The sequence below is a fragment of the Gallinula chloropus genome (genome assembly GCF_964237585.1).
Source record: "Gallinula chloropus genome assembly, chromosome: 1".
In the NCBI taxonomy this organism is placed as follows: domain Eukaryota; kingdom Metazoa; phylum Chordata; class Aves; order Gruiformes; family Rallidae; genus Gallinula; species Gallinula chloropus.
In genome coordinates this window covers 117,515,017-117,528,830 of record NC_140085.1, presented here as the reverse complement: position 1 = coordinate 117,528,830, position 13,814 = coordinate 117,515,017, and the positions used below count along the sequence as shown (strand labels likewise).

The 13,814-nt window shown below is 38.6% G+C and overlaps 1 protein-coding gene across 1 annotated transcript in view; it reads left to right on the top strand.

Annotated features, from left to right (window-relative positions):
* The window catches only part of DSCAM (DS cell adhesion molecule), a gene marked incomplete at both ends in the record, with an annotated part of 461,919 nt that overhangs the window by 421,083 nt on the left and 27,022 nt on the right, over window positions 1-13,814 (top strand). Inside the window, 3 exons of the mRNA XM_084272693.1 lie at window positions 527-703; window positions 6,820-6,850; window positions 12,210-12,325. Of these exons, the coding sequence (XP_084128819.1) occupies window positions 527-703; window positions 6,820-6,850; window positions 12,210-12,325 (324 nt within the window). The remainder of the gene's footprint in view (window positions 1-526; window positions 704-6,819; window positions 6,851-12,209; window positions 12,326-13,814) is intronic.

Sequence of the window (13,814 nt, the reverse complement as noted above, 5' to 3'; positions counted from 1 at the left end):
GCATCAGGTTGGCTATCTGAATTCCACGACAATATCACTGCTGTACGCCTAAGACGTGATGTGAGAATGTTTCTGTGCAAAGGATTCATCTGATGTACATAGGACAAAATTAACTTTGTCAAATACGTTCCTTGCAAAGAAAAGCCCAGCACAAAGTATGAATATGTTGCAGCATAGTGAGATGTAATAATCATAGGTAATAATTCTGAGATCTCTTACAGCTGCTTTGTAATGCTTTAATGCAATTTAAAATTAATTGTAGTATTTGACTGTATAATGGACATGGTTTTTTCATTGATGAATGCACCTCATGTTGATTTCTGATAATCAATGAGTCTCTGCAGTTAACTTGTGACTGGATGCGTGTGCATTGCCATTACACATGCAAATGTAGCACCCACCCTGAACATGACAAATCCTTCTTAATGTTCTGCATGAACCTGAAGCATGTAACATGCCGTATTCCCTGAGAACTCAATCTTTTGTCTTCATTAATAGGCATCTAATATCATGACACTGTTTCCAGGTACAATCCCTCCACTCATTAAGTCAGTTGTGCAAAGTGAGGAAGGGCTGTCAACCAACGAAGGGCTAAAGATGCTGGTGACCATTTCCTGTATCTTGGTTGGGGTCTTGCTGCTTTTTGTGATGCTGCTGATCGTGCGGAGGAGGAGGAGGGAGCAGAGGCTGAAAAGGCTGCGAGGTAAGATGAGAGATGTGGCACTTATTTCTGCGCATGAATACTCCCTGAACCTGAAAGTGCAAGTGGGGCTGCACGTGACCAAACAGTTCAATCCCCAGTTGCTGTCCTTTTCCTGCGATACATAAGAGGCATGAAGCAACAAATTTTTCTACAGAAATTCTTTCTTTTTCATTTGGTAGTAAGTTTCTAAGAAATTAGTCTTCTATCTATTGTTATTATTTTGCATGGGAGAAAGGAAAATGATTTTTATGTGTCAGTGATTGGTTTTTTCCTTTGTTGTTGTTGTTGGTTGTTTCCCTTGTGAATGATCTCAACAATAATATTTTTTTTCAAAGAGTAAAATGAGATATTCTGAAAATGGGGGATTTCAGTTTTCCAGAATATGCAAAACATGATTCCTGCATTATAAAGTGAAAGTAGCCACATGCTAGTAGGCTAGAAATCACATCCAGATATTCTCAGATTTATTAACTCTTTTTTTACTCTATGTTGTGTTAGAGCAATAAAGACAGCACTACATTGTTCAGTGAGCTTTCATTGTCACTGAGCTGTACATTTCTGTAATCCTTACTCAAAGTCAGGTGTTTGCTATGTGACTAAGTTTTAGATCTGTGAATTAATTCAGTTCTATCAGTCGACTGGCAAATGCCCCTGGCTGAGCCACAGACAGGTTTTTTGACCTTTGCAGACCAGGTCTGCATTTGGCCTTGTAGGCCTTGCACTGGAACATGATGGGAGGCCTTAGCCCAAAGGTATTTGGGGAAAAGCCTTTCAGATAACGTACTGATGAATAGTAACGTGATTTATCATCTGCAAAAATAATTCTAATAATTTCCAAGAGCCAATGAATTCTTTAGTTATTTGCATTTTAACTAAAATACGATATATATGAAAACCAGTGCCAACCCTGTGCATTCCATCTCAACTCAGCATCTGATCATCTCTCTTTTGAGTCTCGTTTTGTCTTTTGTAACAATATTTTCTATGTTTTGGAAAAAAACCCAAATCAAACAAACAAACAAAAAACCAAGAAAGATACAGGAGTCTCGGTCATGGGCAAATTTATAGATCAAAGAGGACAACTAGCCTTATGGTTCATACACAGCTCTGAAAATCAGGGTATATGGGTGCTTTAGATTATATGATCACTTTCTCATTTGAAATATTTTAAGTCATTTATGTCTGTGCAGGTTGGGTTTGGTTTTTTTTTTTTCATAAAAACCAGTGATGTGTTAAGGGTGAAGAAAGTGTTATCTTCTCAGAAATACTGGGGAATTTCATCCAGTAACAACCAGGATATTTTGAGCTCCTTGGCTTCAGGAAATTATGGCTGTGCACATCTAGTTTTTCATGGTTAATTTACAAGTATCCATAGATTACAGTCCCTTAAGGCTGATGATGACTGGCAAGTATGGCTTTTGCATAACGTAAGACTTCTCTGAATTATTTCCTCTCAGAATACAGGACTTTAGAAAAATATCTGACCTTCACTTAAACACAGGCAGTGACAACTCATCAATACTTTTGATAAAGGTCATATCAATATTTAACTAAAATTTCTGTAGAAGTTGTGTCTCACTTCTTACCTGAATTTGTCAAGCTACATCCTGACATCCCAATCATCTGCTTCTGTTGTACTTCTGTCTGCTGTAGAGGGATTGAAGTTTTATGATTCGTGTGTCAGGCTCCGAGCATATTTCTTTTTCATGGTGGTAATCAAGTAATTTCTTAATTCTTTAATTGGTAAATTAAACAGACAAATCTTTATTTTTCTCAGTATTTTCCCCATAATTTATTCATTTCAAGGTTTTTATCTGATCCCTTTGCAGTCTTTAAGTAGCTTTCCTCATCTGTGTATGCAAAAAATTAACATAGTGTTCCAGCAGCAGACATAACAGCATCAGTTAGAGAGGTAACAGCCCTTCTTCTTTCCCGTTATGGTCTTCTCTCTCTACCTGCAAGGATCATCTTTTTGGGTATAGCATTATTTTAAGAGTTTGTGTTTAGTGTCTCATCTTTTTAGAACATCTGAGACTTCCCTGATTACAGTGCAGCAGGATAATAGTCTTCATTGTATAGCTGTGGCTTGTATTCTTCATATATGACCTCATCCAAATACACATACATTGCTAACTTGTAGCCAGCCTACCTAATGAAGTGGATTGATATGCCTTAGTGACCAGGCATTTTCATTACATTTTAGCTACCTAATTCTTGTGTCATTTTTGAACTTTTATCAGATATTATTTCATTTCCTCCAGACCACCAATAAAAGAACCAATGATGTGATGTCCCAAGGTGCATGATCAAAAGATATGCTAAATAATTATTCTCATTAAAATTGTACTTTTAAAAATACATCATACTACTGTGTTATTAAAACCTTTTGTGGTATCAAAACTTTGTTCTAGAGAAATATAAATGTAATACTTTAATGTTATTTAATCGTGTCTCAGTGAAAGTATTTTCAATGTCATCAGTTCTCAGGGAATTTTAATCTCCTTTTAAAAATATCAACTTTGTTCGACATGGCTGATTGACTACAAAACTATATTGATTGGCCTCAATTATTCTATCTCCTTTAATTCATTTCATTAAGGTTCATTCGATTTTTTCTGTCATTTTGCTCATTGCCAAGATCACATTGATAGGACTTCAGTAGTTCAGGTTTTTTTCTTTGTTCTTTTTGAGGACTGATCCCATATTAACCATTTTCTGTTCTTCATATTCTAAAAGGCTTCCTGACAATCAGTGTTGCTGTTCCAGAGAACTCTCTAGTAAGTTCTGTAAAAAAAAATTCCTGTGTGCAACTTCTTCTGATCTAACAAAAAACCCCAAAACAACAAAAAAAGAGTTTTGCTTTCGTAGTTATTGTGTTCAACTTTCATCCGAATTACTTTTGAAACTGAAATCCTGTCATTATCAATTGATATGTATCACCTGGTGGGTTTTCTTTGAGGCACAGGACTCATTTTTCCTAAATCAAGATTTCACCGTCAATCTTCCTCTTGTCTACATCAGAAATAATAGTTTTCACACTGGGACCTTCTAAAAGAATTTACACAAGTTACAAATTTAATCCATACTTCTGTGGCTCCAGGAGATGTGTTTTCTTTGGACCTGCTTGACAGAGAGTAGTGGGAATTGCAGATTTGTTCTCAGTGCATTCTGCATACTGCAAACATTTGTATCCTGGGATTGTGCTTCCAGTTTCTGTGGGGTAAATTGTAGCATAAGAACAACAGTGTCTCCATTCTTAATCCTTTTACTCCTGGTAGTGACAGGTAGCGGTATGCAGTTCCTCCCATGTCACACTCAGTATAAGTTATTTCCCCAGGAGCACTCTGTATATAAAGAAAGCATAGTTTTCAGCAAATACCCTGAATTTTGCCCAATTTAGTAGTTCCACAGATCAGGTCGCAGCTGCTCCAAGTGGTGGCTGTCACTGGGTTGGTGCCTGTCACCACAGTTATGTGTCAAACCCACAGTGAGAACCAGTTTGTCTTTTTCACCAAGGCATGGGGTGATGCTTGGCTGGAGCAGATGATCTTCCCCTTCACTCTGTCATTCATGGCCTCCTCTATCTGCTCTCTTGGAGAGACTGGTACCATTGCAGTTGCTTTCAGGCTTCAGGGTTTGGTTTTGACAGGTAAATAAGATCTCTTATCTTCTATTTATTTTATCATTTGTTTTGATCCAGTCCTAGACTGCCTGCCCAGTACAGCCGTCATTAACTGCAGTAACACTTCAGACCACTGTAAAGGTCTGCTTGAATAGTTAGAACATTTAAACCCTGATGATGGAATTACTTTTTTTTTCTGCAGTAATTCCTCATTCAGCTTTTGACATGTAACATGTTCTTGTATGATACCTCATACATACCTCATGTATGTTATCTTCCATTGAAGACGGGCAATCTCCTTTGTTTCTCTTTGACCAAGAATGCATTTATGTTAATGAACATTTGAATGTGTGGAACACAGCTATATGCTGTCCTGCACCTGAGAACATACAAGGGAAGTTGTTTGAGATTGTCATTTAGGTTTGATAAACAAACCTAAAAAGTAAACTGAAGGACATTGGGCCAAGCAACTTTCAACTTTGTCCTTTTGGCTTTTCTTCAGTAGTGAATTACTTGCACAAGTATCCACAGTCTTCACTTAAGAAGGCAGCAATTGCTTTGCAAAAGCTACTAGCTTAATAAAAACAATATTTGCATATTAAATCACCCTTGCTGTCTATGCTAGACTGAGAAAGTGTGCATAGTTACATCTTAATGATCCTTATGCTTCTAGAATAACAAGAAACATCATAAAATTAAAAACCTACCCCAACCCCATGACTTGGAACCAGACCCTTTTTCTGCATGTGTGTGTATGTGCACGCATGTGTGTGTGTGTGTTCCTCTAAAGAACTGGGTCCTTTCCTGGGTCCTTAGAAGTCAGTAGCAAAACTATCTCTGACATCATCTGCGAGCAGCAGTAATGGTAGTTTGGTTTGTCATCTTCTAGACAGCAACACTTACAAGACTGTTAACAGCAAAAGGCAATCCCAAGCAAAGTGAAAGTTCATAAACAGAACACAGCGTGGATTAGATGGGACATCTCAGATGGAGGATCCTTCCCTCCACCAGGAATCTGCCATATGTTGTGCTGAAAGGGGGTAGAGGAAAGTAACAAAGCAGTGGAGCAAACAAACCTAGAAGCAGCACAGAATTTCATCTTCTCCAGTCGTAGGTGAGGAATAAAGCTTAAGACAGGCAAGCTGGCAGACTGGCAGACAAATAGAATTTATAAAGTGGATGGAACGGGTTTTGTTGAGTTTTTTTATTAATCAAAAGAGCCCTTTGCCCATTCCTTTTAAAAAGGAATACAAATGTAACCAGAGAAATGCGTTAAGATGGTGTGTTCTTTCTGCCTGCATCCTCTGAATTTTAAAGGCAGGATATTGAATAGGATCACAAGCAAGGAAATTGTTGCAGGTGTAGGAGACCCAAGAGGTGATTAAGGAATAAAAAAAAGGTGAGGTGGAGAAAACAAAGACAATTCAGTAAATGTCTTGGCAGATGCCAGTAGATTTACAAGCAGCAGATAAAAGAAGACATTAAAAGCTTCACATAATAGGAGAGTTGCTTGCAGGCTTAGAACTTGGAATTGTTTTCTTCTCAGATTTGCTTCACTTGGTTGCACAAAAGGCTTCTTTGTTGCTGTGTGATATACCTAAGGACTCTGGAGTCAGCATTTTCAAGTGAGTTTGTTTAGTGGCAGGCTGCAGGAGCAGAAAGCATGCCTGTCTATTTTTGCAGAATATCACTAGAGAAATTATCATCCTACGTTGATCAAGTTTTACAGAAAGCTACCTGGAGAACACTAGATGAACCAACCTTCATCTTTGTCTTCTGATCTGATAGGTACCTGAATAATTATATCCCCAAAGGCTTTTATGCAATGGCAACAGCAACAGCAGGAGCAATTTTTCTCCTGCAGCAGTGCCTCATTTTGCAGGGCTGATCCATGTGGGAATAAGCCTCCTCCTGTTCTATGCATAGACTGTCCTCTGAAAACCCAGTAGTAGTTTTTGAGTTGTTGCTAGTGGAAAAGCACTCATATCTGAGAGCAACAAAACAAGTTGTCTCCTAGGAGACCTCCCTTGCTCAGAGCTCCATGCAGTCAGGTTTGGTTTGGAAATGGAAATACTCACCCAGCATAGGTTTGGCTCCTCCCCGGAGATGGATGTCAACACTTGTGTCTTCTTGCCTTTTCTTCCCTCCTCATCTGTTCACTAGCTATACATGGTGCTCAGGAACAGAGATCCCTATTATTTATTAAGCTGTTCCTACTTCTAATTGGTTCCTGTAGTTTTTTTCAGGTTAAAGCAATAGTAACTTTTTACTTCTCTAAGCATCTTTGATGCTGCTGAGGAACTAAAGAGGACTGTCTGGGGCAGAAGTGCAGTTTCAGCAAAAGTAGAGACTTTTAGAGAGGATTTCATCCTTACCACTGATCTGAGAAACAGCAGTGGTCTTACACATGGCTGATTCAAATCACTTGCTTCCTAATAGTCCATTTATCAAATAGATTTTCATTTGTGATGACATTTCTTCCATTTTCTTCTAGATGCAAAGAGTTTGGCTGAAATGCTTATGAGGTAAGAATAGATTTAATGTTTTTAAATTGAAAAATGTCTGTCAACTATGGCATCATGTTAAAAAAGTGTTATAGGGACAAATGGAGAAGTAAACCTTCTATTCATAAATCATTTTTCAAAACAGACCATTTGACTGTTTGTTAAGAACCAGGATGTGTTATTGGTTAGAAATGCGAGCATAAAGACAATTTGGGGACTGCATCTGTGAGGGAATGCAGTGGCAAAAACCTGAGAAATTTTGTGATAGTAGATTAAATTATAGAAGCTGTGTGGGTCTGTTTGGACATTTTTCCTATTCAGAAAAACATTTTCATAATACGTACCAAAGTAATTGCTCTTCAGAGATCATCTGATTGAGGGCAGTAAGTGCCTGGATGTGAATATCTCTTAACTTTACAGTTCTATTTAGGTAATTCACTATTGCTAGCTCCTAATACCCGATGGCATAGAAGAAGAGGTAAATCCATTTATTATTTTTCATTTCTGTTCCATCAGCTCAGCATCAAGAAATCTAATTCAGTTATTGATTTGCAACAGAATGACTATTCTGGCACCACAATTCTTTCAAAGATGGAAATTTTGTATCTTTGATGTTTATTGTTTTGTCTGGGGAAAATATTGAACTTTAAAACTGCTGCATATATTTGAAAATGGGATGGCCAAGGGATTATTTTTAAGTTCAAATGAGTTTTGGTTTGCTAGAAAATCTTTTTATTTTCAAACAATAAATTTGAGAATGTCATATATATTTTACCAAATGAACTGTACTCCAACCTTCCTCACCCATGATTGACTTCACCGGCTATTGTGCTTACCAAAGACACGGTGACAGATGGGTTTAGTGTAAACTCAGCTCTATGCCATCAGCCTGCAAATATATCTGAATAGTCCCATTGATGTTAACAAGACTGGTCATGCAGGTCAGGCCATACCCTTCCTATCTGCCAGTTAGAAACCCCTGCTAGCAGCACATTGCAGGTTTAAGCAATTTAATTAAATACCCATGTTTTCTGATTCTCTTCTCAAAGTGTGAACAAAGTCAAATGACTATTAAAACAGGACTTTAGAGGAAAGAAGGGATATAGGTCTATATTTGCAGATGTGTCGTAACTTGGAGCTCTCAAAGTGATGCTGTTTTGGGAAGCTGGCTTTCTACAGACTAAATGTCCTGTCATTTTGATAAACCTGTGAAACACGTCCAATTGAAACCTGAGCTACCCACCATCACAGAAGATTTAGCATGTTAATAATCAAAGGATAATAACCCATTTCCAAAGCCACAGTCACATTTTATAAAGCTGCTGATGCTTTTATATCTTTTAGATTTCACCAAAATCTGCTGCGATACAAGCATCAAGAAAGAGGTTTGCTGTGGGCTGTGCCTTGCTGTTTAAGTATTGGGCAGAGTGCAGAAAAGATGATGCCCTGCTTGGTAGGAAGGTGTGAGGGATGAAGAGAGCTTTCTGTACCTTTCCCTTTGAGGAGATTTTTATGAGCTTGTCTAAAGCAGATTAAGAATGGAGCTTTAGTCTTCGCTTTGGAAGTTGCTGGTTTTGGTTGTGTAAGTCAAATGTCTGGGGTGCGGGATAAGCCCTAGAAGACAGCAGTTTAATGGAAGCTGCACGACTTGCTGATACCTTAAACTCGCAAATAAAAATTACTGCTGCTGTGCAATTACAGCTTTTTAATGTTTCTTTTGGGTGAAAACATCAGTCTAGCCAACTTCTTTGCAACAGTTCACTGCGAATCAGTGTAGCAATTGACTGAGCTTTCTAATTTTAGACACCAGGTGAGGAATCTTTTCTCCCCAAATACTCCTCTGTCAGGCTGATTATTTACAAGATTTAGTTTTCCATATGTTTTCACAGCAACCAGCTTAGACATCAGTAAACTGTGAGGTGGCTTGAGTTTCTGCCAAGGACCCAGAATGACTTTGGGTTTACAGAGCACCATATTTAATCCCTTTACATAACTAGCTTGACAGGCTTAACTCTCTCTTGTGCATACAGATATTTTCAGTCACTCAAGTATGAAATGTTTTCATGAAAGATCCAAAAAAGATTATTTAAAAAAGGGGTGTTGTCTTAATTATGTGCACTCCTCCAATTTACCTTATGCATTGTAGTTCTTCTGGAAAAAGGCCCATTAATCCACAGACTGTACATAAAAACTGTACTCAGTCAAACCCAGAGGCCCACGCACCCAAGTACCTGTCTTCCACAGTGGTCGAAAGCAGAAACCTTTGTAGAGCAAAAGCCTACAGCAAACACATACAGACCCATTCCCCAGACAGGCTCCCAGTCTCTTAGCAATTTGGACCTCAGTGATGCATTGAAGCAGAGGGAGTAAATTGTATTATACACACGTACAAGGTCTGTCAGGTAAAGAGTAGCCATAGCACATGCATCAGTTTGGGAATTTTATATCTGTAGGCTGTCCTCTCTTTCAAGAATTAATCACTGGATTCCATATCTCCCAGAATATTGTCATATTTTGATGCCTCAATTCTCCAAGGTTAGAGGCTACTTGTGCACAAAACTTAAAAATTGCAATCCTAAAAGTCTTTGCCTTGCTGCCAAATCCTAGAGGAACTTAATTGCTGTTGGCACTTTAGCTTTTTATAACCTGAAAGTTGAGCTATTGTGGTCTGCAGAAAATAATTCACAATTCTGTGAGCCAGAAAGGGATAGCATGCTAATCAGCAGCAACTCTCTTGCTACTGCCAATGGCCTGTTCTGTATTTGGACACTTCATGTCACCGTGCTGCTGCGTACAGGAGTATTAATTAGACTGGTACGGAGGAGGAGAGGGACCACACCAAACAAGACACAACTGTAAAGCATAGTAGGGAATTTTCCTGAATATTGGGAGGCTTAGGTTCCAGTTCTGGCTTGAAGGTATTCTCATGTATTTTGCATAAAACTATCCCTGGAGCCAAGAATGGGATTCAGAATTCGCTCTTGGCAGGTGAGCAATATAATTGCAAACCTGGGGAACTGTCCTCCCACTCCCTCCAGTCCAAACAATCCTTTCTGTGCAGTGGAGTACTTTGCAATAATAGGAATATAGAGCGTTTGTACTACAGAAGAGCTCCTAGCTCTCACTGGGATTCTGGGGTCTGGATTCTCTGAGGAAGATCCCTGGTTAGGTCCCTGTGTCTCTTGCATCCCTGGTGAGCTGAGGAGGGGAGCATTTATTAGATATGTATTGCATAGATTCTATATGTATTAATTAAAATTGGACCTCAGAAAGTCAACTTCCTACAGGTTTGCTCTGTGATCTTGTATAAGCAGTTCAACTTTTCCAGGGCATGTATTCAAGCATATTTGGCATGCAGATAATATATCAGTCTCTGATTCGCTGAATGTTTCAGCAATTTGCAATAAGAAAGTGGCATCTAATCCATACAGAAACTCTGCAGAGCCTTCTAGAACATCAGTGTGTAACTTATCTGCATTTTAGGATCCCAAATGTCTTTGAAAATTTATGTGCTTAATAAGACACTGTAACTACTGTTCTCCACTGGATATATATGGAAAAAAGTCTGTCAGCCTTTGGGTAGCTCTCCTGATATTCTGCTTCCATAATGATTAAATGAGGCACCAGTAGTAGGCTGTTTGGCTGAATTTCAGATATCCATCTGTACATGAAGGTAATAGTACCACCTAATCACCCAGGTAATGACAGAGACTGTAAAGTTTGAGATGCACAGATGGAGTTGATGCTGGGGACCACAAAACTAGGGAAAGCCATAGGGTAAGAATCAGATAGAGGTGTATCTGTGTGCCTTGTGAATCTTACACTGATTTGGAGTAGAATTACTGAGCACATGACATGGAAATTCCTCCTAAAAAGGACTCCAGGAGAACATACAAACCTCCAATAGTTAGGTTTCCTCACATGGACAAGAAGGAATGGCTGCAAGTCCCCCAGGAGAGGTTCAGATTAGGAATTAGGAGAAATTTCTTCTCAGAAAGAGTGGTTCTTTCTTCTCAAAAAGATTGGCATTGGAACAGGTTGCCCAGGGAGGTGGTGGAGTCCCTCAGGGTGTTCAAGCAAAGGTTGGGTGACGTACACAGGGACATAATTTAGTTAGTAATATAGGTGGTAGGGGGATGGTTGGACTAGATGATCTTGAAGGACTTTTCCAACCTTAATGATTCTATGATTCTTTGATTCTATGGAGACACAGCAGGAAGTTAAGGCAAAATGTCTAGAGATGAGGGCTCATCACACATGCATTAATCTCCTGTGTAGAAGCCTGCACTCAGGACAGAAGTCAGCTTATCATCTAGCAGCGTAATAGTCCTCTGCTGATTCCATGAGCAGCAATAATTCATTGCCAAAGGAGAATTAAACAGAATGATCTGCAGGTATTTTGCACCAGAAAATGAGCCTCCACTTGGATTTTAAAGCTCTTTGAAGTGTGAGCACTTGGATCACACAAATGGCTGATTTGTCTTAACTTTTCTCAGAACTCCCTACATAAAAAAAAGTACATGCAAATATTTCCTCTCCTCCAAAGAGTAATTACATCTAAAAGGGCAAAAAAGTTTCTGGGGTTTCAGCGCAGCCTGAAGATTTTTTGGGCGCAAGCTCCATGGTAGAAATGATTGCAGCATTCTGGTTTGTTATCCATTTTCATCTGCTTTTGGTAGGCAGCTCATTTCAAAAGTCATTTTCTGGTACACAAACTTCAAAATGAAATTGTTGCAGTTGGCATGATGATAGAATAATTGGTTTATGTTCATTTTTAGAATATTGCATCAATCAATTAGAAATAATCCATTAATGTAAACAAGATTTGCAATTTTAGCCCTGAAACATCAATAGGACTAAAACCTTCATTTGTTTTTATGCAATTTATTAATGGAATCCCTAGGTATCGATTTGCTTTTTCATTTATCAGTTTTAGTGATATTTGGAATTGATTTCATGAAAAATAATGAAAAGTTAAAAAAAATAATTAGAAATTACTCAACATCATTTTCCTACTGACCTGTTTGATCAGCTGTATGTTTCTTTACTCATAGCATGAAAAGTCCATCTTGCAAAGTGTTTTTAGTAATTTCATTGCATGACAGCACTAGAAGAAAACTTTGAAATTTTGAGGAGATTCCTGCTGATAAAGAATAGACCAAATCCCTCGATGCTCTACATTCATCTAACTGCTTTTCACTTGCAATAAATGAATACCATGCACTTGTTCTGAAGAGGGGAAAATAAGATGTATGGGTATTTTGCTGATTATGGTGACATTATTTTTTGTTTGAGCTGGGTGGATTCAAAATGGGAAAGTCTGCAAGTATCTTTTAATTTAGGCTGAACATTAATCTGTTTGTTTCTCTTTTGTCTTTAGCAAGAACACCAGGACATCAGATACACTTAATAAGCAGCAGCAAACACTGAGGATGCACATAGATATTCCTAGAGCACAGCTTCTGATTGAGGAGAGGGACACGATGGAGACCATTGGTAAATTCTTGGGCTTGTCTTCACTGAAAATGTAGCAGGCAAATTATGTGGACTTCCTTTATCCCAAACCTTTTCCCCACTGCACACGTGAATGAAAAAAAAATTTTGCCATATTTGAAAACTGATTTTTTTTCCTCTCCTTTGAATTATTTTCCACTTTAAGTAATCTCAGTGTGGTATTTAAAATAATGCAGGACATTAGGAAAACTAAGTTAGTGGAAAAAAACACTTAAAGAAAATGTAAATGAAGGCTGGCAGTTTTATGATTTTCATTTTCTCTTTTGGCTTTGCTTAGACAGTTGGATCACTGACATTACTTATAAGGAAAATGAAATTCTGAAACTAAAATATCAGTATTTAACAATTAGCAACAGCCAACTCCTAAAACTTACACGTTGCATGTTGTATCCACCTGTTCATAGCAAATGATATGTCAACATTTTGATCAGTTTTCACATTTTGTGTATCTATGCAAAATTCAAAGCTAAACTGTTTGGCATAACAGAAAACAAGATTTCTCATGTGGCTGGCATATAGCTGAACTGTCATGAAAAACATAATTCTTTGGTGTTATGGGTTTTTTTCCAAATAATTTAAACACAAGATGTCTAAAATCTGAGTGAAATAAAAACACAACCTGATTATTGTGGCTGTATGAGTACACACTGTGACAAGTCCCTCCAGAATGACTGATCTTGTCAGACTTATATTTTGGCTCAAAATCTGTTTGGAAGAAACCTGTGGTGCCTGAGAGTGTAACAGCATCTCAGGTATGGTGTGGCCGAAGAGGAAAGCTGTGCCGGCTGGAAGCAGCATCTCTGCATCTCCTGTCCATTGTCACAATAGGGAGGGACAAGCTGCTCTAGCCCTGTCAGGTCTGCCATTGCTCTGGCATGGGGGGTGGGTGTGGGTGGCCTAGGGGGATATTTCACAGTCTGTGCTGCAGATTTGAAGAGGGCACCTGTGCTTCAGTTGAAATACTGACTTTTTTAATGCTGATTTGAGTTTCATGAAGTTTGTCTCTGTGATGCCGTCCTTTGTGCCAGGCTACATCCTGAAGGCAATTTTTACTGTTGAGTTATGGTTGCTGAGCAATAGCGGGTTATCGTGGAAATACCATTAGTCCCTCAACTGTGGCAAGGTGATCGGGGCTCTGGTAATAGCCAGCTCCCCACGAAGCACTCAGAACAAGCAGGCACTTTGGCAATCTTTGATAGAACCTACTGCCAAGAGGCTTTATTCCCAACCTGAATAAGAGCTCCTCTTTTGCCAGAGACAGAGTAATTTGATTTCATAATGCTCATTCTATTTATGGCCTTCTTTGGGTAAAAAATGCTACTTATGTTATTGTGCAGAACTGTTCGCCTTAATGGTGTCTTGTCAAGTTGAAAAAAAGAAAAACCCCACAAAAAACAGGAACACTTAGAAGCAGCACATCAACCTCTGCTGACTACTAAATGCACAGAAGGTCCGCTGCTGCCAGCCCCCT